This window comes from Orbicella faveolata, unplaced genomic scaffold (genome assembly GCF_042242905.1).
Source record: "Orbicella faveolata isolate gen_17 unplaced genomic scaffold, um_ofav_v1 contig_3, whole genome shotgun sequence".
Classification (NCBI taxonomy): Eukaryota; Metazoa; Cnidaria; class Anthozoa; order Scleractinia; family Merulinidae; genus Orbicella; species Orbicella faveolata.
In genome coordinates, this window is record NW_028301558.1 from 9,110,123 (window position 1) to 9,133,881 (window position 23,759).

At 41.4% G+C, this 23,759-nt stretch overlaps 2 protein-coding genes across 4 annotated transcripts; one reads left to right on the forward strand and one right to left on the reverse strand.

Moving 5' to 3' along the window:
• The first annotated feature begins 75 nt into the window (after positions 1-75).
• LOC110067929 (uncharacterized) lies at positions 76-14,185 on the forward strand. The gene is made up of 8 exons (XM_089298395.1): positions 76-220; positions 4,735-5,007; positions 6,576-7,063; positions 7,753-8,279; positions 9,526-9,701; positions 11,730-12,005; positions 12,244-12,737; positions 13,382-14,185. The coding sequence occupies exons 1-8, from the start codon at positions 173-175 to the stop codon at positions 13,896-13,898; spliced, it is 2,799 nt and encodes a 932-aa protein (XP_089154521.1). The 5' UTR covers positions 76-172; the 3' UTR covers positions 13,899-14,185.
• LOC110067928 (uncharacterized) lies at positions 13,899-23,634 on the reverse strand. Of its 3 annotated transcripts, none has more exons than XM_089297979.1 (9): positions 21,719-23,634; positions 19,801-21,351; positions 17,534-19,289; positions 16,980-17,119; positions 16,751-16,869; positions 16,223-16,323; positions 15,407-15,659; positions 14,846-14,951; positions 13,899-14,362 (listed from the first exon to the last, which is right to left on the reverse strand). In XM_089297979.1, the coding sequence occupies exons 2-9, from the start codon at positions 20,197-20,199 to the stop codon at positions 14,303-14,305; spliced, it is 2,934 nt and encodes a 977-aa protein (XP_089154105.1). In that variant the 5' UTR covers positions 20,200-21,351; positions 21,719-23,634; the 3' UTR covers positions 13,899-14,302. The 3 variants fall into 3 exon arrangements, with proteins under 3 accessions (XP_089154105.1, XP_089154106.1, XP_089154107.1); XM_089297980.1 differs by having other exon boundaries at positions 19,801-20,082; positions 21,719-23,631; XM_089297981.1 differs by lacking the exon at positions 14,846-14,951 and having other exon boundaries at positions 19,801-20,082; positions 21,719-23,632.
• Between the last annotated feature and the right edge of the window lie 125 nt (positions 23,635-23,759).

A 23,759-nucleotide genomic window follows, 5' to 3' on the forward strand; every position in this document is an offset into this window, starting at 1 on the left:
GCCATGGCCGGGAATACGTCTAATTGGACGACGCCGGGTGAGAACAGATTTAGAACATACTAGCTTTTCTGGCTTTTGTTGAGTGTGTCCGGCTATTGAGGTTCAGTTGGATTGTTGCAAACTGGTGCAGAGACTCCTAGCCAAGCGCGATCCTGAACAAAAAGGCATAACAATGCTGTGGTCGTTTTTCACCGCAACTGTAATCTTTCTGAACTTGGTGGTAAGTTAGTTACTTCATAATGCCGACATCACGCTGCCTTACGGGGCGGGTACGTAAATATATGTTGCATTTTGGTCTAAAATGGAGTGTCCCCTAATTCAGAAGACTACAACAAGGGGTCCAATTTTCGCATTTACCCTGAAACAAGTGACAAGGCAGCTAAATGAACTTCACTTTTGGTTCGAACTGGCAGATTCTTTTGAACGAGGGAGACACCCTCTGCTAGAGGCCAAGCGCTTCAGTTTCCTATTGAAATTTCGGGTATTCCACTGACTTAGTCTTTCAAACAAGTCGCTCTCCGCACAACATTTTGTTGTAGGTAATGGATGAAATATTTTCCAACTGCTTTAGACTGTTGCCGTAAACAGCAAATGCTATAAAGGCGTCTTTGTAAAGAAGAAAAGTTCTAGAGAATAAATCTTGTTAACACCGGAACCGCTGGAATTTAAACTAGCAGCCGAACAACTTGATTTGATTACCGAGCTACTTTTAGATTGTAAAATCATTTGATTCTGCGGGAATTTTCACAAATAAACTGGAAGTTTTAAATCCTGTGGGAGATACAGTGAGCTGTAACACAAAAATAGAGGAAGAGGGTTAGGATGTACGTGTGAATAAAACGCTGGCCATCAAATAAACAAAGTCCCGGAACAAACCCTATATCTGATGTCCAGGTGCAATGAAATATCCTCAATGAAACTTCACGCCTTCATAAACTGATCTTCTTGAAGCTAGGCCAAGGGCAAAGTTTTTCTTGATACGAACCGACTTAAGTCCGTAAATAACGCTTTTATTTCTTTTTATTCTTTATGATTCTTCGTTCAAAAAAGCTCCTAAAATTAATAGCGAAATACTGAAAATACGAAGTGAAATAGCCATTCAAATATCGACGCATTCGGAAATCTTGCGAAACACGGCTTAACACTTGATTTTTTGCTCCCAGTACAGTTTCTAAGAACGTTTGGCCTTGAGAAGCACAAGACCGTAAGTTATGATGCCGTTTCTGTACCTTTGCGCAAGTATCGTCCCGGCACCGCTGCATGCCTCGAGCAGTCCTGAGGCCTCGAGAACTCCAGGCCATCCCCTTACATCCTCCTGGCCGGGGCATTAGGCCCTTTTTTTTTACAACAAATGAATTTATTCACTCTTTTTTTTTAAATGTATTTTATAAGAATATCGAGGCTGAAGTTTGCGAAATTATGTTGTTAACTAAACCTTATAAAATTCTTCCTTTCTCTAAACGGCAAAACTAGCCAAAAACCAAAACTAAAGAAAAAAAACTATGTTCGATGCCAACAACATTGCTACAAGAAGTTATGTGCGTCATATCAGGCTTAAATCCCTGCGGGCTGGCTCCAAAATTACTTTTATTAACACCATCCAGACACCAAATTCATTCGAAAACAAATGTAATACGCTATAACCTAGCTAAGAATATTCACAAAATATATTTTCAGCTTCAGCCAGAGAACAATATTTTTAAAACAGAGTGAACTATGGAAAAAAAGAGTGTACACAGAGGATATTATATGCCCACGCGTGGATACGAATTCTAGCTTCAAGAGTTCAACTCCATATCTTGCGAGTAAGCGCAGCGAACGAATGAGATATGAGAAGATAGAATTCGTATCCACAAGCGGGCATGTAATATTCTGTTATTATATAAACATACTCAGTAGTGACGACGTTTTTTGACGATTTTCCGAAGATTTCCGACCACTTTCCGAAGATTTCCGAAGATTTTCCAATATTGTTCCAAAGGCCAGACGGACGCTTCCGAACATTTTCCAAAGATTACCGAAGATTGCCGAAGACGACCGAAAAAGATCGGAAGATGTTAAAGGACAAAAGAGAAATGTTATCAAAAAGGAATGATATCTTCACAGTGTGAAAGATAAAAATAGTATCTTCACTGCGCGCGATGAAGATATAATTTTTTAGTAAATAATGGTGATTGAACAGAGTGGAGTGCAGTTTGGTCTGAAATCATACGAGTGACTTCAAAATCGAACGAGCGCGCAGCGCGAGTGCGATTTGAAATCACAAGTATGATTTCAGACCAAAATTGTACGACACGAAGTTCAATTGCCACTTTATTAGCTCCATTTTGAAATCGCACAATTTTTCAATTTAAATTTTAGATTTTTGTATAGCGGAACCGGAAACGCCTTTACGTCTCATTTAGTTTGCAAAACGATGTCATGTGACGAAAACTCATTCGAGCATGACAAAGAAACAAGCAGTTCTGAAGTCAGAACGAAAAGTATAAAAGTTCAATTCATGTCGCCTGAATCAATGATGGAAGGCCTTCCTTTCTTCTATGGTTGAGGCGGAGACTCTTCGTTGTCTTTGGAGAAGGAATCTGAGCGTGCATCATGTGTAATTCTGCGATGGATTTCTTTTGAGTTGTGAAACTTCCTCGAGTGCACGATGCCCAGTGGATAGTACGTTTTTTTCTTTTAAACACCGTTAAATTGCATGATTTTAAGCGAGTCCAGCTCGTTATCATCTCCGTTTTTTTTTGTAACGACCACTGAATAGGACTCAATACTCAGGACCTTGTCAAGTTCTTGCGGCGCCATTTATTTCATGATATTTTCAAGATGGCGGGACTGGCACCAGATTCGTAAGACGTTCGCCCACTCACTGTTTTGTGCAGTAGGGCGTATTTTGACTATGTTTATTCCTGCTATTCACAGTGACAGAGTTGAGAGCTCATGTGTTGCTTCGTTTGAAACTACCGGAAACCTAGCCTGCGAACAGGCTTCCAGCGAGGGCGGAAAAAAAAATTCGGCGAGCGAAAGCGTGATTCCGTGAGCGAAGCGAGTGAGAGTCGGAGCGTGAGTCCGCGAGCGAAGCGAGTGGGACGCGGGGGAACCTGTAGACATTGTTTTTGATACGCCGTTCCGCCCCTTAGTGATTAGCCTGTTACAAATCAGTCAAGTAGGTAATTAAACCCGTCAAAATTGATGGTTTTTCCCGCGCTGATATATCGGCTTTTTATAGCATTCTACCGCACGCGGGTTTTGCGGTAAGGGGAAATGCAAGGCGAACGGGAACGTATTTGCCGTTTCTGCATAAAGTTATTAAATCCGCTTGAAGGGAAAAGAGTGCCGGTGGTGTCAGTTTTTAACAGGGTAAAAAACAAAGAACTGACTGGGGCTTCTGGTCAAGAGAGTGTGGTTTTGGCTGCCGAAGTTGAAAAGCTAGGACATTGTTTACACCGTGGAATGAATTTCCCTGAATTGTCTTGCCTTTCTTGTGCCAGGCAAGTCGTTCGCGTGGTTTATTCTTGCACAGTAATAACAAGCCGACATGTACATAACAGCGGAAACCATGCAGACCTATGACCTATAAAAATTTGCCATAGCACGATCTAACGGCTCAACTCCACTTAAAATTCTTCCTTATTACACAACATGAAGTGCCCTTCATGAACACGAGTGAAGCGACAAGAAAGGTCGAGTGACCGAACAGAGAACGGCAAATGTACAAATGTCACGAACCGTAGAAGTCGTGTAGGCTAGTCAACCCCATTTTACACAGAGATGTGATGAAAATGTTGCAAAGAATTGCTCAAAGCTGCCTCGAATTCCACGTCAGTGAACTGTACATTGCACGCAGAAGCCATCTTTGTCGGTCGCGGCAAGAATTATGCAAATTTACATGCAGTTGTCAGTATCTGTCAAATATTTATCTCAAAGCTTCTCAAAGCTGTCAACAGTCATCGATTCAACCAATCAGATCTTGATACCAGGAGCTGGTATCATGGAACGGCAGCATCAATGGAATGTCTACAGGCTCCCCCGTGCACTCCCTCGTCACCAGACCGCTCTCGGCTCGTCCCGCTCGCCCTGTTCTACACTCGGCTAGCTCGGCTCTGAAACCAACCGGGAGCCTGTTCGCAGGCTACCGGAAACCTGGAAACATCTACCTTTTTGGCTGTGAATTTATTGTTGTGTGGTTTTCGTTTGTTTATGTTTTACTGAAGTCGGTATCATATGGATCTTGAACAGATGTTGGAGAAAAATCGCCAAAATATTCGTCAAAATGGGCACTGAAAGTTGGAAACTTCCATTAAAGGAGGTCTTCAGCCTGAAGGGTTCTTAATCTTCATTCAGAAACTGTAATTAATTCAATTCATCAATTTTCTGGGGAAAAAACAACAATAACAACAAAGTTTTGGCAGTAGTTGCAAAATTCTCCACACAATGGCTTTTTGCCTTTCATTTTCCTAAAATTTTATTGATTACTTTAAATTAACCTTGAAATCTGATTGCTTGTTCTGTTTTACTGTCCCATCCTACTCATTCTCATTGGCTGAGAAAAAGATGCGATTTAGAGCAAAAAATAGTGCGATTCGTGAATAAATCGCACCACTGAGAGCCAATCAGATTGCAAGGATAACCAGTGATTTCAAAATGGATTTAATAAAAGGAAAAATCCTGGTATTTCACTGGTGTATGTATAATGATATAAAATGTAATATGAAAAAAAAATTGTGTTATCAATAGGTATCCTGTGAAGGACGTGGCCATGTGGTAGTGAAAATAAGAAGCTACAAGAATCCGACCCATCGCGGGCTCGATAATGAATGTTGCGACAGAAAAATCTTCGGTTGCTCTGCATGTGATGCATACTTTAAATTGTGCGTGACCCTTTCAGCATCCAGCCTTGCTCACAACTGCAACCTCGGAAGACTCGACACTGGCGTGGTAGGCCGCGGGGATGATCATAGCTTTGACGAAAATCGCTATAAGAAGAGCTTTGCCTTCAGTTCCTTCCTGGTAAGTGTATTACTATGGTAAAAGAATCTTCCCCAGAGCCCTCTCGTATAAATTCAGGCAATTCCATCTACCAATAAAGCATCAAAGAGCTCTTAAAACTTGGTTGTTAAGTGCGGACTAATCGAATCGAGATCAAGCTGGAATTTAAAGTGGTACTATGACGAAAATCGCATCTTTCCTGTCTAAGCCCGGTGGCGGCACTGCCATATATCGGCTATATAGGTATGTGCCGCTGTGAAGGGTATGGTTTTCAAGCTGTTTACTCTAGGATAGGGTATATAAATCAGAGCATTTGGGTCTAGAATAGGGTATCATCACATCACAAAACTGACCGGTTAGTTGAAGATTTTATCTAGAGTAAGGAAACCAGGAATTGCCACTCAAAAATATTAAAAAATCAAATCGGCAAGTTTAAATTTACGCAAATCAGCCTCAACAGTGTCGATAGATGGGGGGATTTGGGGAGTTTACTCTAGTATAGGTTAGCAAAATTCAGCTGAACTAGCTCTGGTATAGGCTAAGGGTTCCAGGGTCCCAGCGGCACATCCCCACCCAGAAATTCCCAAAGTACCCCCCCCCCGGGTGTCTAAGCCATTTTAAAACATAGACTAGTAGTCTGTACGAGAAGAGAAACGCTGTTTGCTACTTTCAAATATCTCTTTTCGTTCCAGAGAAATTCAAGTTTTTAAAATATGCATATTAGCTAAGTGATGCCTTAAACTTAACCGGATTTTGATCAAATATGAGGAACAAACATATCTCAGCCAATCTGAATCAGAAATTTTTGATTCTTGGAAGTACAATTCTACTAGAGATACTCCAGAATATGAGCCTAGCATTTGTGTTACCATGTAAACATACTGGTTTCCAGACTTCCCCGATATTCAAGACTTTTCTGGCACATTTAATGTTCTATGTTGATATTCATTTGCCAATGGTACCTGATCTGCATGATACAGCAAGCATATAAATATGTTAGGTCAAGTTTATGGCCTTGTTTAATGTTTTTCGAGCTGAAAATCACTAAAATATTAAAATCAGGTTGCATGGGGGGGACTGGACTTGAAGAGTGAGTTGCCAGTGCAGATATTTGCAAACGGTAAACGACGTTTTTAATCTTTCGTGGAATTCTATGTGATCAACCAGGAACCTAAAACTTCGAGGAGTGAAAATTTGATCATTGTATCACTTAAAAGACTTTTTTGGGCAAAATTATTCGGCGGAGTAAAGATGAGAGCCAATTAAACCTGAACAAACCCAGTAGAAGCATAATTTTGTGAGGCTATCATATGAGTTCAGGATTCGAACCGGGTCCACATTGTTGAGGAGCGGACCAGAGGGTCAGAGCTAGAGTGAATTAAAATCTAACAGCTCCTAAAATTTAAATTACAATTCGAGCGTGAGTGCAGTAAATTGCCTTCAATTCACCTATTTCCGAAGTACTAGCCTTGCATCTCAAATTGTCTTTTTAAACTGCAATTGAGATACAAGTGCAACTCGTGAATCAAGGAAGATAGAGAATAAAATTAGTCCTCCATTCAAACATTTGATTTATATTTTGACTTCAGGGAAGAGTTAATTTGAATCTGGAAGTTTGGGATAAGGACATATTTACTGCTGATGACTTAGTGGACAACATTAAAAAATCCTTTCAACCAAGGGTAACTTCTGGCAGCTTCAACAAGCAACTTGTGACGCTTTCTGGCAGTCGCGCCACCGTAACACTTCAGCTGGAATTACATTGCGCCAAGAACTACTACGGACCAAGTTGCAGCTTGGAGTGCATCCCGCGGGATGACTCAAGCGGACACTACACGTGTGACAACCAGGGAAGGAAGATTTGCAGGCAACATTGGTATGGAGGTAGCTGCACTCGGTGGTGTATCCCGCGAAATGATCCATTTAACGGTCACTTCAACTGCGACAAACAGGGAAACAAGATATGCCTACCCCGTTATGAAGGGCTTAATTGTAAGAGATGCGTGAAAAACTGGTTCGGTCCCCGCTGCTCTACGTACTGTGTGTCTCAAGATAGTCATGAGCAAGGACATTACAAGTAAGTAATTTCCTAATGATTAGGGTGGGAGGGGAAGGAGTTTCGCTGGGACGAACAGTGAGAAGAAGCCACGAACCTGACTTACCATGACCAAACTAATACCAGTGTACTGGTATTAGAGAACTTAAGCGGGAAAATAACAGGGAACATATGACAAATAAGACACTCGATCAGTTGTCAGGACCCTAGTCAGTGTCAATACGTTAACAGTGTCTGTATCTCATTTGTGTCCTACAGAAAAGAAATCCGCATCGGACAGATGCGCGTATGCGTAGACTGATAGAACGAACTAAGGGTTCAATTGTTTCCATAAATACTGTGCCCCGAATACTGCGCATGACAAAAGTGCCATATGCTTAGTTTGTTGGAAGTGGCGAACATCCAGCACAAATCGAATTAGACATCTTTAACTTCGATACAGAAAATGACTACGATAAAAGTCGACCGGCATAGCAGTGAACATGTCAACAATTCACCGAGTAACTAAGTTGTTTGTCTTTACAATGGTTTGGTTGAATCGAGTCCGTGATAATGTTTTTTTTTTTTTTTTAATTGAAATTTCGTATGCATGTGCTCAAAAGTCGACACAAGAACATACCTTGATACCCTCTTCTCTTGGTGCGGAAAATAATAGGTTAGTTCAGTTTAAAATCTCATGGAAAGCAAAACAAAAATTGCTCTTTATACAGATGTGGACGATACGATGGTTCGAAGGACTGTCTACCGTGGTGGTTTGGTAACGAGTGTAAAGCGCACTGCATTCCTCACGACGATGACGACAACGGACATTACAGCTGTGCGCCTGACGGAAGTAAGACGTGTCTTGATGGATGGTTTGGCGGGAATTGCACGGTGTTCTGTGTTCCCCGAGATGACGAAGGAGGGCATTACACTTGCGACAAGGAGGGTAACAAAGTGTGCTTAGATGGATATCGTCCCCCGGAGTGTATAAACTGCCTTCTGGGTCGATACGGCGCCAACTGTTCCTTGCCGTGTTTGGGGAACGATACGTCCACATTCCAACAAGGCTACTTTTACTGTACCGAAGATGGAGCGAAGAACTGCAATCGGTGGTGGTATGGGCCCGCGTGTTCGCAGTACTGCGTGCCTCATGATGACAGCATGAACGGGCATTACACGTGTGATGAACGTGACGGAAGTAAAGTCTGCAGGCCTGGCTGGGAAGGGCCAAGCTGTCTTGATGGAAAACAGAAGTGAAAATGCCACGCGGAGGCGAATATTAGAAACCATCATGCCTACGACAAGTTCAATATAACACAGCGTGAACTGTAAGAATCGTTTTATCCTTAGCCTGTTTCTTAAGTTGCTCCATTTTTATGATATGTCTAATATTTTGGAGTTATAATGTCCCCCTTTTTCAATTTTGTTTGATATGTGCACTAATAAAAGGCCACATGGATAGGCTTGGTACAATTAGCTAGCCGATACATTTTTAAAAACGTAGAAAAAAATGTATTCAGTCATTAAAGATTGCACAACAAAGCGAGAGATGATCAGCCTTCAGTTAAGGGCAAAATGTGTTTAAAATTATCTCATAGATCCATATGATTAGTTTTTCAGCCTTATTACATACTATGTCGATTTTAAAGAGACAATGTGTGTAAACTTATCTAATAGATGATTAATTTTTGCTGCTTGATACCGTTATCTTTAATTTTCTCGTGACTCCAACAAATGTATAGACAATAGAGGATTAATTAAAGAGATATAACCATATCGACTCTTATCACTGGTCTCCATACATCTTATTTCTTTTTTGCGGAAATAACAAAATAATTTCAACCTGTAAAGATAATTTCCCGGCCCACGGATTCAGGTATCTTTGCATACTTTTTTATCTTTTCATGACTCCAACAAATGTGAAAACAATAGAGGATTAAAAAGATATAGCCATATCAACTCTTATCTCTGGTTTCCAAATATGTATTTTTTTTTTTTTTTTCGCGGAAGAAAAAAAACAAAAAACAAAAAGAAATTTAAACAATACAATTTCCACCTTTATAGATTATTTCCTAGCCCTATTGACATTATTATCTTATACATGGTGATAACTCTGAGTCAACTCTTGGGTATTCCTTAGATGAAAACGATCCTAGTACAAGATGAAGTGATGAACACTGAGAGGCTGAGGTTGCCACGAGCGAGCTTCAATTTTCGGTGATCCTCCTCGTGGTACCCCTTAAAAACTATGCCGCTTCTCAGCCTTTCGTCTATAAAAGGCAAACAAAAAAAAGGCGAGAAGAGCAAGACGGCGGCTTCAATTCACCTTGCGTGCGTGTAAATCTTTTTATTGAATATCATTGCGTGGTATACGTCCATCTGTGTCCGTCTAGAACGATCTAGGAACTTTGCCAAATGCCAGTCATTGGGTATCTTATGACCACGGTGGACTATTTATGCATGGATATTTGCCACGCTTTTCACAGTTGTTGTTCACTGAGCGAGCAATCTAGCGATATCTCCCCAGATCTGCAAGGGTTCAATTCAGAAATCACAGCGCCGCTCTTCGATATTGCTACACGACTGGAAACAACACCAGCTTACTTTAAGGCAGAAAATGCTTGAGAAAATGCTCTTGACGTTCGTCAGTGTTGCTGTTGTCATATTGGCCTTGATGGTGAGTGAGTTCATATGAAGTACGACCTTTTCGAGAGTGATTTCAAAAAGCTTAATACGGAGGTCGTTCCACACTGCACACGACTCTCAATTAGTGAATATGAAATGTGGCTACCGGCAGTCGGGGTGTATTGAGGCAACGGTGTCGGCGTACTGGGAGAAATGATACTTTCAGTCATGATAGATATTGAAAGTTGAAGGTTGTACAACATAAACGGAAGTGAAGAAATTTGGCTTGGGTACTACGTGGTCTAGGTGAGGACGAGGAGACGAAAAGCAATTTCACCCTGTTTACAAAATGGTTTCAATAGTTTTTCAGAAGCTATCAACGAGTCCTTTCTTTCTTTTTCTTTTTACAACAAAACATGAGCCTTACGAATAATTAGAAACCATACTGGTCTTTTAATTCACTTTCGAGAAAACAGAAATGACAAATCACGTGCAGTCACGCACTGCTGAAAGTAAAGGATTCTGTTACACATCCCTTAACAAGTTCCTCCAACTCTTGGCCTTCCTAGGAGATCAAGAGGCAGCGCAGTTAGTTGGAGCGGAACAAAGTAAACACGGCAAAAATTGAAGTGATGAAAGTTTGACATTTTGAAACATTTCATCGCTTCAATTTTTGTCGGATTTACTTGGTTCCACCCAGCTGTGCTCGCTGAGCGATGACTTCTCACCGATAGCACTTCGTGTTGTTACACTTTCTTTCCCTTTTAGATCTTTTACGAAATAAAGCGCATTTGCTTCATCTCTCAGAGAATACTTCACCAACGTTAAAGGCGACGCGACGAGTGATGGAGAGAAGGGCGAGGGCGGGAGGGTGGGCGTTGGAGTATCAGTCTGTTGGTTTCCTGGAGGGGTACTCCTTTATATGGGCTTTATAGGTATGTGGGCCCGAAAGGGTAAGGTTTTTCAGCCGTTTTGGTCATTAATAGGGTATCGTCTTTGGTCATTTTGGTCTCAAATGAGGTATGGTTTTTTTACTCTAGTCTTGAATTGGGTGTGTTTCTTAGAACTTAGGGCAACTGTGCCAGCCATAACGGTCATAGATAGAGTGCTGTATTTTTGGTCTGGTCATAAATAGGGTAGGGGAAAATCGCAGATTTTGGTCAAAAATAAGGCAAGGGTTTTGGGAAGCGGGCCGCACCCCCACCCAATTTTTCTAGGAGTGCCCCCCCCCCTCCCCTCCAAGTGGAGTGTGGTTTGCAAAGGCTTGAAGTAGCGGCTTATCTTCTCTACTGTGTTCATGTGATTGAGTCATGATTTCGTTGCACAGTAGTCTCAATAATCTTAGTGCTGTCATTTCCGGCACTTCTTAGTTTGCTGGCGCACCTTATTCATATCAGGCCATGTGTAATTGTTTAGAAAAATTTACCATTAATTTCCATTGTTATAATTTAATCGAAAACATAATAAATAGCCTGCAAGCGACACAATCAAAATATGGTAGATGGAGTACGGGGAAATAAGAAAGGATCTTGAGGGCGAGTTCTAACTTCTAACTTGTTAATGTCTTCCTCACTATCCGTTAATTTTGTTTCCTTGCTTTCGGAAGCACTATGGAGGCTAATCCCGTTTTGTGGGTCAGAGAAAAAAAACACATCCTGTAGTGAGGTTTGATGAAAAAAAAAACTCACTTCCGTCGCGTGGGATTGCATGCTACCTTTATGTTTCAGACAGAATAAAAGATGATATGCGTACAGTCCATACACCCACTCATTAAGGTTCCAACAGCTCAATTTTTCTAGCTTGTGTTTGCCAAGTTAATATAAAAAGATAACAGTTCTTAACCTTTTGCGCAAAAGCTTGACGAGCAGAACAGATTTTTCAGGAAGTCCATGCTTGTTTTGAATTTAATTACCTGCAGATCAGGATCACTGATCATGATCGTCTGCATGTTAGCGAAGCGCTTGAAAAGGGAAGCGCTCCCTTTGACTTTCCGTTGCGTAGTTTGCATAACAGTGCAAAAGGTTCAAATGCGAGTTTTTCTTTGTATCAGTAATGAAAGTCTCGTTTTCATTTTGAACAGTTACCCTGTGAGGGCACTGGACATGCAGTCGTGACTCTGAGAAAATACAAGAATCCGTCGCATCGCATGAGCAATGGTAAATGCTGTGATCACTTGATGTTCAACTTTGGCCGGTGCTATCCGTGTGATGCTTATTTTAAACTGTGCGTGAGCCAGTCTGTTTCCGGATCCTCTGCGTACAGCTGCAACATTGGACGAAGTGAGACAGGCGTGGTGGGAGACAGGGACAACCATACGCCGAACATCAGGAGGGTGTTTCCTTTCAGCACTTTTCAAGTAGGTGTTCTTATCAGTATACAAACTCCACTCGATGAATACAAATTAGAAATCTTACAAGAGCGGTTTTTACTTGAACATCGAATGCAAGTCACATTCAGTACTTTAACGGTACATCTTGGACATTCATCTTAGATAAGTAGCATATTTCTACTAGTCGTGTCATATTTGGGAACTTGGTAGGTAATTTAACAAATGCAAGATATACTGAACAAAAATACTTTGGTTTTCCTTTCAGGGCGCTATTACGATAAGAGTGGAAGTCTGGGACAAGGACAAATACACGAATGACGATTTCGTGGGAAATCCGTCCATTACTCTCCGGTCTGTCACCCCAGGAACATTTCGCAACCCATTACGTAAAAGTCTGACCCTGAGGGACAGAGGCGTTAGCTTGGCGCTTGATTTGGAGCTGTCTTGCGACGAGAACTACTACGGGCCCAGCTGCCGTGTGGAGTGTGTCCCGCGGGATGACTCGAGCGGACACTACACGTGCGATAATCAGGGAAGGAAGGTTTGCAGGCCGCATTGGTTTGGAAAGAGCTGTACTCGTTCGTGTGTCCCGCGGGACGACCCGGATAATGGTCACTTTAACTGTGACAAAGTAGGAAACAAGATATGCCTGCCCCGTTGGGACGAGCCATCTTGTAAGACATGCGTGAAGAACTGGTTTGGTCCCCGCTGCTCTACGTACTGTGTGCCTCAGGATAGCCATGAACAAGGACATTACAAGTGAGTGTTTGAGGAACCGCGTACTTTTTGTTTAAAATGTTTGATCGTTTCTTTCTGAAAAATTTCGTCTGAAGATGGAGGGAGATAGTGGAATAATTTTAAAGAGGACATATTTTTCCGCGATAAGACTTCAGAAGACTTCGCGGTATTCTTTTTGCAACCTGCGTCATCAGTTTCGGTGGTGCTTATTATAATATACTTTTTGTTAGTGTTTCGCTTCTTTTCAACTGTTCTTCTCGCTATCAAGGTGAAGTTACATACATGTACAAACCGCTTGGCCGGTAAAAGATGAGAACTAGGGTCATATTCATACATATTCATATATCAGCTTGGTAAGTGTCAGTTTTTATAACTTTTTATACAGTGGTTTTCGCTTGAGTGTCAAAAAGTAATCGGTTTTGCATTACTTAGCTACAAGATTTGCTTAAACAACTTGGGCCGTTTTTTCATCAGGAGTAGAACCAAATCCAATCGTCACTCGCACGCACAGGTTTTCCCGCGCTTTGCGTCAGCTACATAAATTTACCTTCAGTTTTGATTGGTTTATTGGCTTGTCTGTGTCCTTTGTCATTGGCCAAAGTTATTACTTTGCTTTGCATGGCTTTACGACATTCAACTGAAAATCGCTCTATCTTTCAAAACAGATGCAAACAGTCCGATGGTTCGAAAGAGTGCTTACCGACGTGGTTTGGTATCGAATGCCGCACGAAATGCATTCCTCGCGATGACGACAGCGGACATTTTGGCTGTGCGCCCGACGGAAGTAGAACGTGCCTTGAAGGATGGTACGGCAAGAACTGCACGGTGTTCTGTGTTCCTCAAAACGACCTCCAGCTGGGAAATTACACCTGTGACAACGAAGGCAACATGGTCTGCTTGGACGGCGTTCGTCGATTCGACGCCAACTGTTCTCTGACGTGTTTAGCCGACGAGAAGCCAACCATGGAACAAAAGAGCTATGACTGCACTGACGAAGGAGTAAAACAGTGCTATCCGTCTTGGTATGGACCCGACTGTGGCGTGTACTGCGTGCCTCACAACGATACCAAACACGGTCATTACACGTGCGATGAACGTGACGGAAGTAAAGTGTGCTTGAAAGGCTGGGAAGGGCGAAACTGTCGATTTCGCTCCCAAGACTCGTTGTTTACGATTGAGTGATAGGTTCCACTCATTTCTTAGTTTTATTGTCGTTGTGAAGTTGTGAAGTATTCTCAATAAGCTCATCTGATGAACAGTAACTCGTAGGAGGAACATAAGTGTATCATGTGTATCATTACAAAGAAGTGCAAGAAAATCGGTAGTAAAAGAATAGTTGTAACTGGTGGTAGCTTCCGGTGTCCTTTGCAATTTGCGAACAGTAGAGTCATTTCAATGAATTCATTTAGTAAAGGAAAGAAGTATGTTATTTAGATCAAGCAATTAAAGTAATTTTTCTTAAAGAGCAATGTGTTGCAATTTTTGTCTCTTAAGCTTTGCATGAGAACTCTCTAGTATACATTGATTAGGTCCAGATCGATTAGAACCTTCGTCTGTACTTGTCTGGCTCGTCAACATCTTGGGTGTTAATCTACGCTACAGGGAAGAACGGCGGAGTGAGACATACCGTCAGAACTCCTGGTACTCTATGAATGAAACAAATAAAATAGCAGTGGGTCGTTTGTCTATATACGTTGAAATCATAAGAGATTCAATTTCTACGAAAGTGCATGCAGTGGTTTATGCGCCACAGTAAAGGAGAATAAAAAAGAAACAAAAAGTAAAAAAAAAACTAAAGGAAACCTGAAAGTAATTCGATTTACTTGATAAATGCATTCAATGCTTGCTAGCCATGGACACCTCTCTTTACTTAAGTAAAAAGGTCTTTAATTAGGGAAAAAATCTAAGAAAATAGCAGCAGGAGTGGAAATTTAAAACAAAGTCGGCTGCTATGGCATACTTATCTTGATTCGAATGTTGAGAAAGAAACGTTGCAAGAGCTAGAATAGTTTACGATTTTGTTAAGTATAAAAAGTAGGATCAAAGAATTAACCCATAATAAAAAAGTATAGAACATTTATATTGTTTTATCAGGGGTCAATTCTCTGGTCACACTCAAGCTGACTCACTTCTTCATCCTCATCAAAGACCCTTGATACTAAGGCGATATTGTCTCCTGTTGACAATTCGCTACATGCAGGCGTTACCTTGATCACACGTACACGAGATTTTCTTCTGTTAAACAGAAAGAGGAAAAAAAATGCCTGAACGCATTTTATATAAAAAAGAAGAGACATGGAAAAAATTCTTAACGCAGTCTTTTTACTGAGATTTTAGAGCAAGATCTACATGTTTTGGCATTTCACGATAAATTGAGCCTGAGCTGGTTTTGCACGAGAAATCCCCGGAATGTTTCCTGCTAATATAGCGCAATTCTGTCCGGCAAGCAGCGGGATGAATGGAAAGTGCCCGAAAATACGGTTAATTTTCAGTGCATGCGTTACGCGCCATTTTCTCCATAACTTGCATAGCGTCGCCCATCTAAAGCCTTAGCGAGTGCAGGCTAGTAGATATAGTGTAGCTGCTGCAGGACGTGGAATTATTCCAACTAAGCATGTTAACGAAGTTCAAAACACATGAGCAACAGTTTGACAAATGCACAACAAATGACACGAGGTACACGCAATTACCTGTACTTGATAATACTCCACAAAACAATGATGAAAAGAATAAGAACAGCTGTGAAACCCAAGGCGATGATGACATACACAAGAGAAGAAGACAAAGAAGTTGACGACCTCGTGGACACTGCTGACCCTGAAAGGCCCGGCTGCAGGCTCGGCGAAATAACGTGGACCTCTTTTACTTCCGCCGATGTGACATTTCTAATGGCGTCTTTGTTGATTATTACCACCTCTTGCAGCGTCCGACTTGGAACCGATCCTGAAAAATGCATGCGTGCGACACGAGTTTTGGTTAGAACAAGAACCGATCATTGGTTCCTGGTTAGTCACGTCGCTGGTTATCACGAAGACCTTAAGCCCCGGCCAAACGATCGCAACATATCAACACAACATATCCCAACATTGTTGGCCCAACATTTGCAAGCTCCGGCCAAACGATCGCAACATTACAGCACAACAGATCGCAACATTGTTGGGCGCAACATGTTGAACGCGTTTGGCCACCCTGTTGCGACGTGTGGCGACATGTTAGGTATTGAAAATCGAACTAGTGCGCATGCCCGAGTGCAACATTGTTGCACGAACCTGGCCAAACGACCACAACATCATGCAACATTTGAGGATGTTGCATGAAAAATTTGACCAGTTTCAAATTTGAGCCAACAACACCCAACATGTCGCAACACATCGCAACAGGGTGGCCAAACACGCGCAACATGTTGCGCCCAACAATGTTGCGATATGTTGCGTTGAAAGTGTTGCGAACGTTTGGCCGGGGCTTTACGCAACACTCAAAATATCGAACACAAGTGAACAGTTTACCTTTGACACTTGCGGGAAGCTTCACGGCTACTTCAACATTTAGAGTTTCGTTTGAAAGTTGAGTCGCTTCCACTAAAACACTGTCAGAGTCAAAGAGTGATCTGAAAAATAGATAAATAGGCAGCTGTTTTGTGTCTGTTGTTTGATAAAGGAAGATATATTTCATGAGATTCGTTAATAACAATTCTATTTTGAAATTATCGGCACATTTCGCAACATTGCTCTTGCGTGAAGGTGAAGCATTTGGTCAAAACAGTCCAAATTTTGAGATATCTGTTGATTAAGTACAGATGTTAAGGGTGAAACACTATAACTTTGTTCACCGTTAGCATTTAATTTCGCGCCATTTATCAGCTAACCTCGCCCAGACTTGAGTGAAGGAGCCCATTGCACTCCACTGTTCACTTATTCAAGCTGCCCGATGACAAGAACAAGTGATAATCCTGCAGATTCACTAGTACACCTAAGCTCATATGGGACAATCATGTGGCTAGTCAAACTCAAGAGTTTTAGAACTATTGTAACAACCTATTGCGAGAAAACCAACTTTCTGGAAGTCCACATTGGAAGTTTTTTGTCAGTCCACAAAACTTGTTCAGTTTCTTCGCAAAGAGAGTTTTGAGATTGTCGAGAGCCTCTCTCAAAAACTGTTAAGATATAAAAAAGAAGTGCTTAGTTGGCAGTTATTTACTTTAAAATAACTCCCTATTAGTAAGACAATCAAAAAAGAGCATTTATTTTAGCTATGGGACTCCACCTTTTCTCCTTTCCATTGATGCCAGAGCTTTATTACTATCCTTCCGTTGTCATACTGTGACGGCAAGGTTGGATGAGTCCATGGCAAGGAAATTGCTTTAGAAGTTGGAAAGGTTGGCCCTTTTGTCACTTGGTCGGTTTCTGCAAAATTAACATCACGTAAAAAATTGTCAATGAAAATTAAAGGAAATAATTTATTGCTCCTTTTTATTCCATTTCGCAGAGCACGTCTTTGGAAATGGGTATTCCTTCGAATTCTTAACGATTTCAGTCCCAAGACCGCCAGCACTACTGAAGAAAGATGCGGGTTCAATCTACGAGTAAACGGTTAACTCTAAACTTTGCCTAAGGTTTAGAAAACGAAGCACCAAAACTGCATATTTCCTAAAGCCCATAATTCTAAGGAAAGCAATTTAGTCGCGACACAATATGTATCGCTATTTTGTGGGTTGCTACACACAAGGTAACTATAGATACGCTGTTGTTACACTGATTTACTACTTTGTCAGACACGTCTACCTAGAAAGCTTTATCTATTTAATGGAAATTACTCACCACGGTTACAGAACTTCCCAGCCCAGCCTGGAAGACATAGTTTGGTTCCAGTCTCTGAGTCACAGGTGTAATGTCCCTCGGATGTGTTCCGTGGAGCGCAGTGAACGGAGCACCGGGGACCATACCAATCGTCCAAACAGCTCCAGCTCCCGTTCACCCCATTACACTCATAATGTCCCCAAGAGTCATTCCTCGCTTTGCAGTACACACTACAGTTTGGTCCGTACCAGTGCAGATGGCAAGTCTTACTGCCATCCTTAATGTTGCAGTCATAATATCCCTCTTTAATACTTTGCTTAGCAGAGCAGTGTGTTGAACAGTTTGGACCGTAAAAGTCCCGATGGCATATCTTGCTCCCATCGTTAGGATCACACTCATAATGACCTCTAGAGTCATTAACAGCCGTGCAATGTACTAAACAGTTGGTGCCATGCCAGTGTTCGTGGCATGTCTTAGTGCCATCCTGGATACCACAGTTGTAATGCCCTTTTGAGTTGTTCATTGCTTTGCAATAAGTTTTGCACTCGGATCCAAACCAATCTTTCAAACAAACCTTACTACCATTTGTCCTATCACAAGTGTAATGCCCATGTGTGTCATTGTGAGGTTTGCAGAAGAGCGTACAATGGCTCCCATGCCAGTCACTATGACACTGTTTACTACCATCTATCTTGCTGCAGTTGTAATGGCCAAACCAATCACTATTTTGAGGTACGCAGTAAGTGGAGCAGTTGTCCCCATACCAATCGTTCCCACAAATCTTCCCTCCCGTTTCTGGATGACAAGTGTACTGTCCCTCTTTGTCATTTCTGGAAGTACAGTAAACGCTACAACTTGGACCATACCAGTTTCTGGCACAAAGTCGGCTTCCGTTAAGTGTGCACTCTTGTCGACCCGAAGAATCATTACTGGTCTTACAGAAAACAGTACAGTTTTCCCCAAACCAGTTGGGAAGACACTCTTTAGCTCCAGTCCTATTGTGACAAGTGTAATGACCTACTGAATCGTTTCCTGGTAAACATTGGATGTTACAGTCGACGCCGAACCATCCTTTAAGACACTCTCTTCTGCCGTTGCTAATATTACACCTGTAACCCATGTATGAATCATTCTTTGGCGTGCAATCGCAAGATGGACCATACCAGTCTTGTAAACATACTTTGTTCCCATTTAAGCCACAATTGTAACCAGCGCTCGAATTGTTAGTTTGTTTGCAATAAACGTTGGACTGATTCCTACCGTACCAGTTCCGCAAACAAACTTTTTGCCCCTGGGAATCGCAAGAGTACCCCGCCAGAGAGTCATTCCTAGCTGCACAGTGCACTGTGCAGCTAGGTCCATACCAGTCTTGTAGACAAACTTTTCTTCCTGTTCCAGACTCACAAGTGTAATGTCCACGTGTGTCATCATCATGAGACACACAGTAGATCTTACAGCTGACACCGTGCCATCCAGTACGACAGACCTTGTGACCGGCGGCTTTATCGCAGGTGTAATGACCAGCTACATCATTGTCTTTTGCCATACAGTACGTCGTGCAATTCGACCCATAATAATTTGCATTGCATTGTACGTTATATTTCAATGTCATGGTGGAAGGATGGCCTCCTCCGCCAAGTGTAATCGTTCTCCATTTGATCGACTCCATCCAAGGGGTTGGCATCACGTTCAGTTTGTTCACACTGAAGCGATCAACGACATCAGCTCCGGAAAAGTAGTCATAGTCCATGACTTCAATGCTAAAGCTTAGCACACCCTGTGCGCGTAATATAAAGTAATTTGTATCAGTTGTTGTTGACTAAGGAAGTAGTTACTGCGCTTTTCTGGAGCTCAACAAAAGACTACTCTTACTGTACCAAGTTGTCACAGTAGAGATAAGCGAAATGAGACTCGATCATACCATACAAGTGTGTTGCGCGAGAAACCAGGTTAGCATGTATTTCTTTCATCGTATAACCCTTAGCTAGCTGATCGATGATAAGCCTGTTTAATTGATTTTCTTTACCTATCTGCTTGCACAATGTAGTGTGTATGTTACAGCTAAAAATTGACTCTTCGAGGGAATTATGGTTATTGAGAGTGGAACGCCACTAGCACAATCACCACCGGGTATCAAAATATGATATTTTGAAAGTGGCAGCCTTCAATGAGCAAATTACTGACAAAGCTTTTTGCCTCAAAATACCCAGGAGGGTCGAAAGGCCAGGTTCTACTACAGGTATCATATAGTGTCAATACAAGAAACAAGAGCAAGAAAATGATCTTACCTTCCAAGAACTAAAACTTCCTTCCACAGGATTTTGCCAGCCGTTTCCAAGAGAATCGCCATACGTGAACACCAAGTGTTTGTAATTGTGATATGTCTTGGTTTTACCCGATACCAAGCAGCTGGCAGAGCTCGGGTCATTACGGATACAAAACAAGAAGTAATAGTTGCAATCCGCACATGCTGGATCACAGCAGTCACCGCTCAATAACAGGTTACTTGGGTTTGAAAAGGCGCGAAACAGGAGAGACACGTGACCGCCTAGACCACCGACTGCTATGACCTGGCAAGAAATCAGCAGAAACAAGACAAAGACACAATTCAGCATGTGAAGAGCATGCAAAGAGCCAGAGCTTACGACGCAAGATTTCATCATTGCGTGCAATATTGCAAGCAACATAGTGCGCCGTACTTAATACATCATATTTAATTAATTTTGATTATCCCGCAAAACAGTTTCTCGCTTTGTGGGAAACTTGATCCTTTCTTATGGGATCGTCATTTTTTCGGAACCGCGTGACATCCCAGCTGCGTTCTCTTTGATGCGACAAAGTAAATATCTTCTTTAACATTTACACCTTTTTGTCCATAAGTGTCTTACTGTCAACAAAATTGTTATCGTCCTTGCTAAACAAACACCTAAATGTCAGATCATCGCATTTTGTTGCGACTAAATTTCAAAGAAAAATAATTGTTCTTTGTTTAGCTTAAGGTTAACTAAACGTAGAATTAAGAGAAGAAGAAGAAAAAATAAAAACGTTCTGCTAAAGACGATACATCTCGTGCCCGCTCCCATCATCCCACGCATACAGCGATAAACATAAGGCAAACGATCCACTTCTGCAGTTTCTCAATCCATTATATTCAACCTTTTTTATAGTAACTAAAAGTAACAGATAAAAAGAATACACATATGAGCTTACAACAGTTGCGACCCCGGCTCCCCTAAAAAAGAGAAAAATTGAACAGTTTGAAGAGAAAAATCCATACACATATACACGCCCTAAAGTAGCACTGACACGAAAAATACTTAAATTGTCCGCAGTGTAACTACCAGTGAGAAGCGGTGATTCAGGATTAGCATTGCGTGTGAGACCCACTCAGCGTGCTTTTAACCTCTTACCCTCGGAACGAAACACTAGTACATATAAGAGGTTTATTTCACAGGCAAACGAAGCCCTACATGATGTTGGCACGAAATAGGATCACTGCAACTTCGAGTGACACTTGGAAAACAATAGCTAAAAAAAGGGTTGCTTCAATATAGGTTTATCTCTTACGAGCTGCTTCATTATAACCAACGTTACAGTGACTGAAAACTCCACGATGTCCTTACTGTAACAACTTGACTCATCTTTCACTGCTATAACTCATCAGTTCTCTGTAAACAGTGGTAATTAATTTGCTAAAGAAAACTACTGACGGTTCTTCTAAGGTTGACCTGGCGTCCCCTTGAATGTCGTTTTAGTGATGACCACCCGCTCAGTTTTATACCAATTCGTGCTTGGCGGATCTTCTTTCACTCCAAATTACACTAACCAGCAGGAACTCCCTACAATGTCGAACATTGCGAGAGCCGTTTAATTTGTGTCATCAGAGCTCGTTCTTACCACATCATATCAGCTAAGCTCAGTCCTAACTAATTCTAGACTCGAAAACCGGAATTGAAAGAGCAATGGATATCGAATCTGAGCCACTCGTTGCCTCGATTCAATTTAATAAGAAATATCGTCACAAATTCTAATGAAAGACTTCGAGTTTACTGATTTCCTTCCTGTGTATCTGTTAGTCCTTTAAACTAAACAAAATGCAACACTCTTCTAGCTCAGTCTTGTCTCGATCACCAAGAGATAGGTCACTATTATATCGTAGCAGATTACTTGGACATGTGTCCTGTTATCTATATAGTTGTAACTCACCGTAGGGACCACCAAAATAGCGAAAATGGACAACATCAGCGAATGCATTATGGTACGAAGATGCGTTAAACAAATCGACCGTGTCGTCTGAACTCGAGTTTGAATCAACAGTAACTGCAGCAATGCGACTTCACTTAGCTTTTATTTTGAAATACCTCAAGTGGAGAACTTGCGAAATACTAAATGTTTGTTTTCGTGCACACTCAGACAGAGGGCGTGGCCAAAAATAGAAATTAGCCATGTGGTTTTAACTGGGGTGATACATGAACGTACCATTCCTGGAGTAAAGGGTTAGTCAGTAAATCAGGGAATTAACGGTGGGATTTGCTACAAGATTCGCGGCGTATTTCGTATTTCGTAAAAAAAAAAAAAAACAATATAGAAAAACTAGGCCAGTTGCTGCTTTCTCTTTATTCTCAAACTGAAAAATTATTGCCTTAGATACACCCCTTTAATAAGCTTACCCTTTCTGTGACAAATAGCAAAACCTACAATCCTATTTCAAACCAACTAAATTATTATCCTTTGGATGGTACATGACTAATATATAGATTTAGCCAAGCCGAAAAGGGGAGCTCCTAGCCAGGTTGTTGAAAGCCCGATTAAGCTAGTCCAGGAGAAACGAGAATTTTGATTTGAGCTTTGTAACTTTGCGGTGAGGTTTTTTGTTTATTTTGTTTGGCCTTCTGTTTTGAGTTTTAATAATCCCAAACTACACAAAACATAAGCAGTTAAAAACATGATTGCAACAAGTTAAGCTGTGAACTTAAGCCCGCGATATGGTCACGTGATACTGGTCATCGGACGCCTTGTTTTGACGGGTGTCAATTGACTGTGGATGTCCAATATCAAAGAAGTACGCTGTGAAACCCAGGCTGCATGCCTCTGTCAACGTATTAGCTGGAGTATGGCCGCCATGTTGCGCGACGCCGTCGCCGTCGTCGAGTCGTGCGCGCGCGCCCACGAGCAATACCACTACCCTTGATAACCATGAGAAAATCAATTCACGGGTTTCCTTCAATTGTTTTTGCCATATGGGTATGGTGCTCCGCTTGGTGGCCCTCATCACGGAGTACTTCCACTCCGGTGTGCGTCCCCAGGCCCTCTTTGACTAAGACACGGTGATGTGGAAACAGGACTTTTATGGGACATTTCCTAGCAGATCGTGACCCTTCCCCATCATTTTACCGAAGCACTGATCCTTCTAATCATAAACCACACAGTCAATAAACTCAGGCTACCAAGAATGACTAAAATTGGACATCAATGCAACCTTTGAAATAAAAAAGCACGAATCATGGCGAATATTTTCATTGTATCAAACCAATTTACACAAAATGAATAAACTCGCCGACACAACTGAATCTGGAGGGAAGGGTGCCACCCATGATATCAAATGACACCTGAAATGAATTTTATATTTAGAGAACTGCGGTCTCTTCTAGTTCAAAACAAAAATCATATTTTCAAGAAATCGTGCCGTGTAGTAGCTATACGTACTATTGGATAATGAAGGACTATTGATAACTTTTAACAAGGACTGCGATTACAATTATAATAATACACATGAAAAAATTACTCGATGCTGATTGGCTAAAAGCAGTGCAGTTCAAGTGTAACATCAGTGCAAAAAGTGTAATATCAGTACAAAAAGTGTAACACCAGTGCAAATTACACATCGAAATTCTGGATTATGATTGACTGAAAGAAAATAGGAACTTTTCTAAGAAAATGATATCATGTAAAATGACGACGAAAATTTTGTGCTGAAACTTTGAAAAATGTTTTCTCAAATGAGAAAAAATGGCTTCAAGAAAGATCTTCCGGCACTTCCTCCGCGCGAATTTTTCATGTTTATATTATTAATAAGTAATCATACGGTTTTTCTCGTTCAATTTGGAGTTAATTTGCACTTGTGAGTTTTTCAAAAAGCTGAAATTACACCCGCCGAAGCGGCTCGCGCAATTTCAGCTCTTTGAAAAACTCACTCGTGCAAATTAATTCCAAATTGAACTCGGAACCGTATGATTACCTATACTAA

Bases quoted from the DNA above. Each gene is read 5' to 3' on its own strand.
- LOC110067929 (XM_089298395.1), top strand. From the start codon at position 173: ATGCTGTGGTCGTTTTTCACCGCAACTGTAATCTTTCTGAACTTGGTG. The intron at 9,702-11,729 runs GTGAGTGAGTTC...CATTTTGAACAG, and splicing joins TTGTCATATTGGCCTTGATG to TTACCCTGTGAGGGCACTGG. The intron at 12,006-12,243 runs GTAGGTGTTCTT...TTTTCCTTTCAG, and splicing joins TTCCTTTCAGCACTTTTCAA to GGCGCTATTACGATAAGAGT.
- LOC110067928 (XM_089297979.1), bottom strand. From the start codon at position 20,199: ATGTTGCTTGCAATATTGCACGCAATGATGAAATCTTGCGTCGTAAGC. The intron at 16,870-16,979 runs GTGGAGTCCCAT...ATATCTTAACAG, and splicing joins ATCAATGGAAAGGAGAAAAG to TTTTTGAGAGAGGCTCTCGA. The intron at 14,363-14,845 runs GTGAGTCAGCTT...TTTCATTCATAG, and splicing joins TCTTTGATGAGGATGAAGAA to AGTACCAGGAGTTCTGACGG.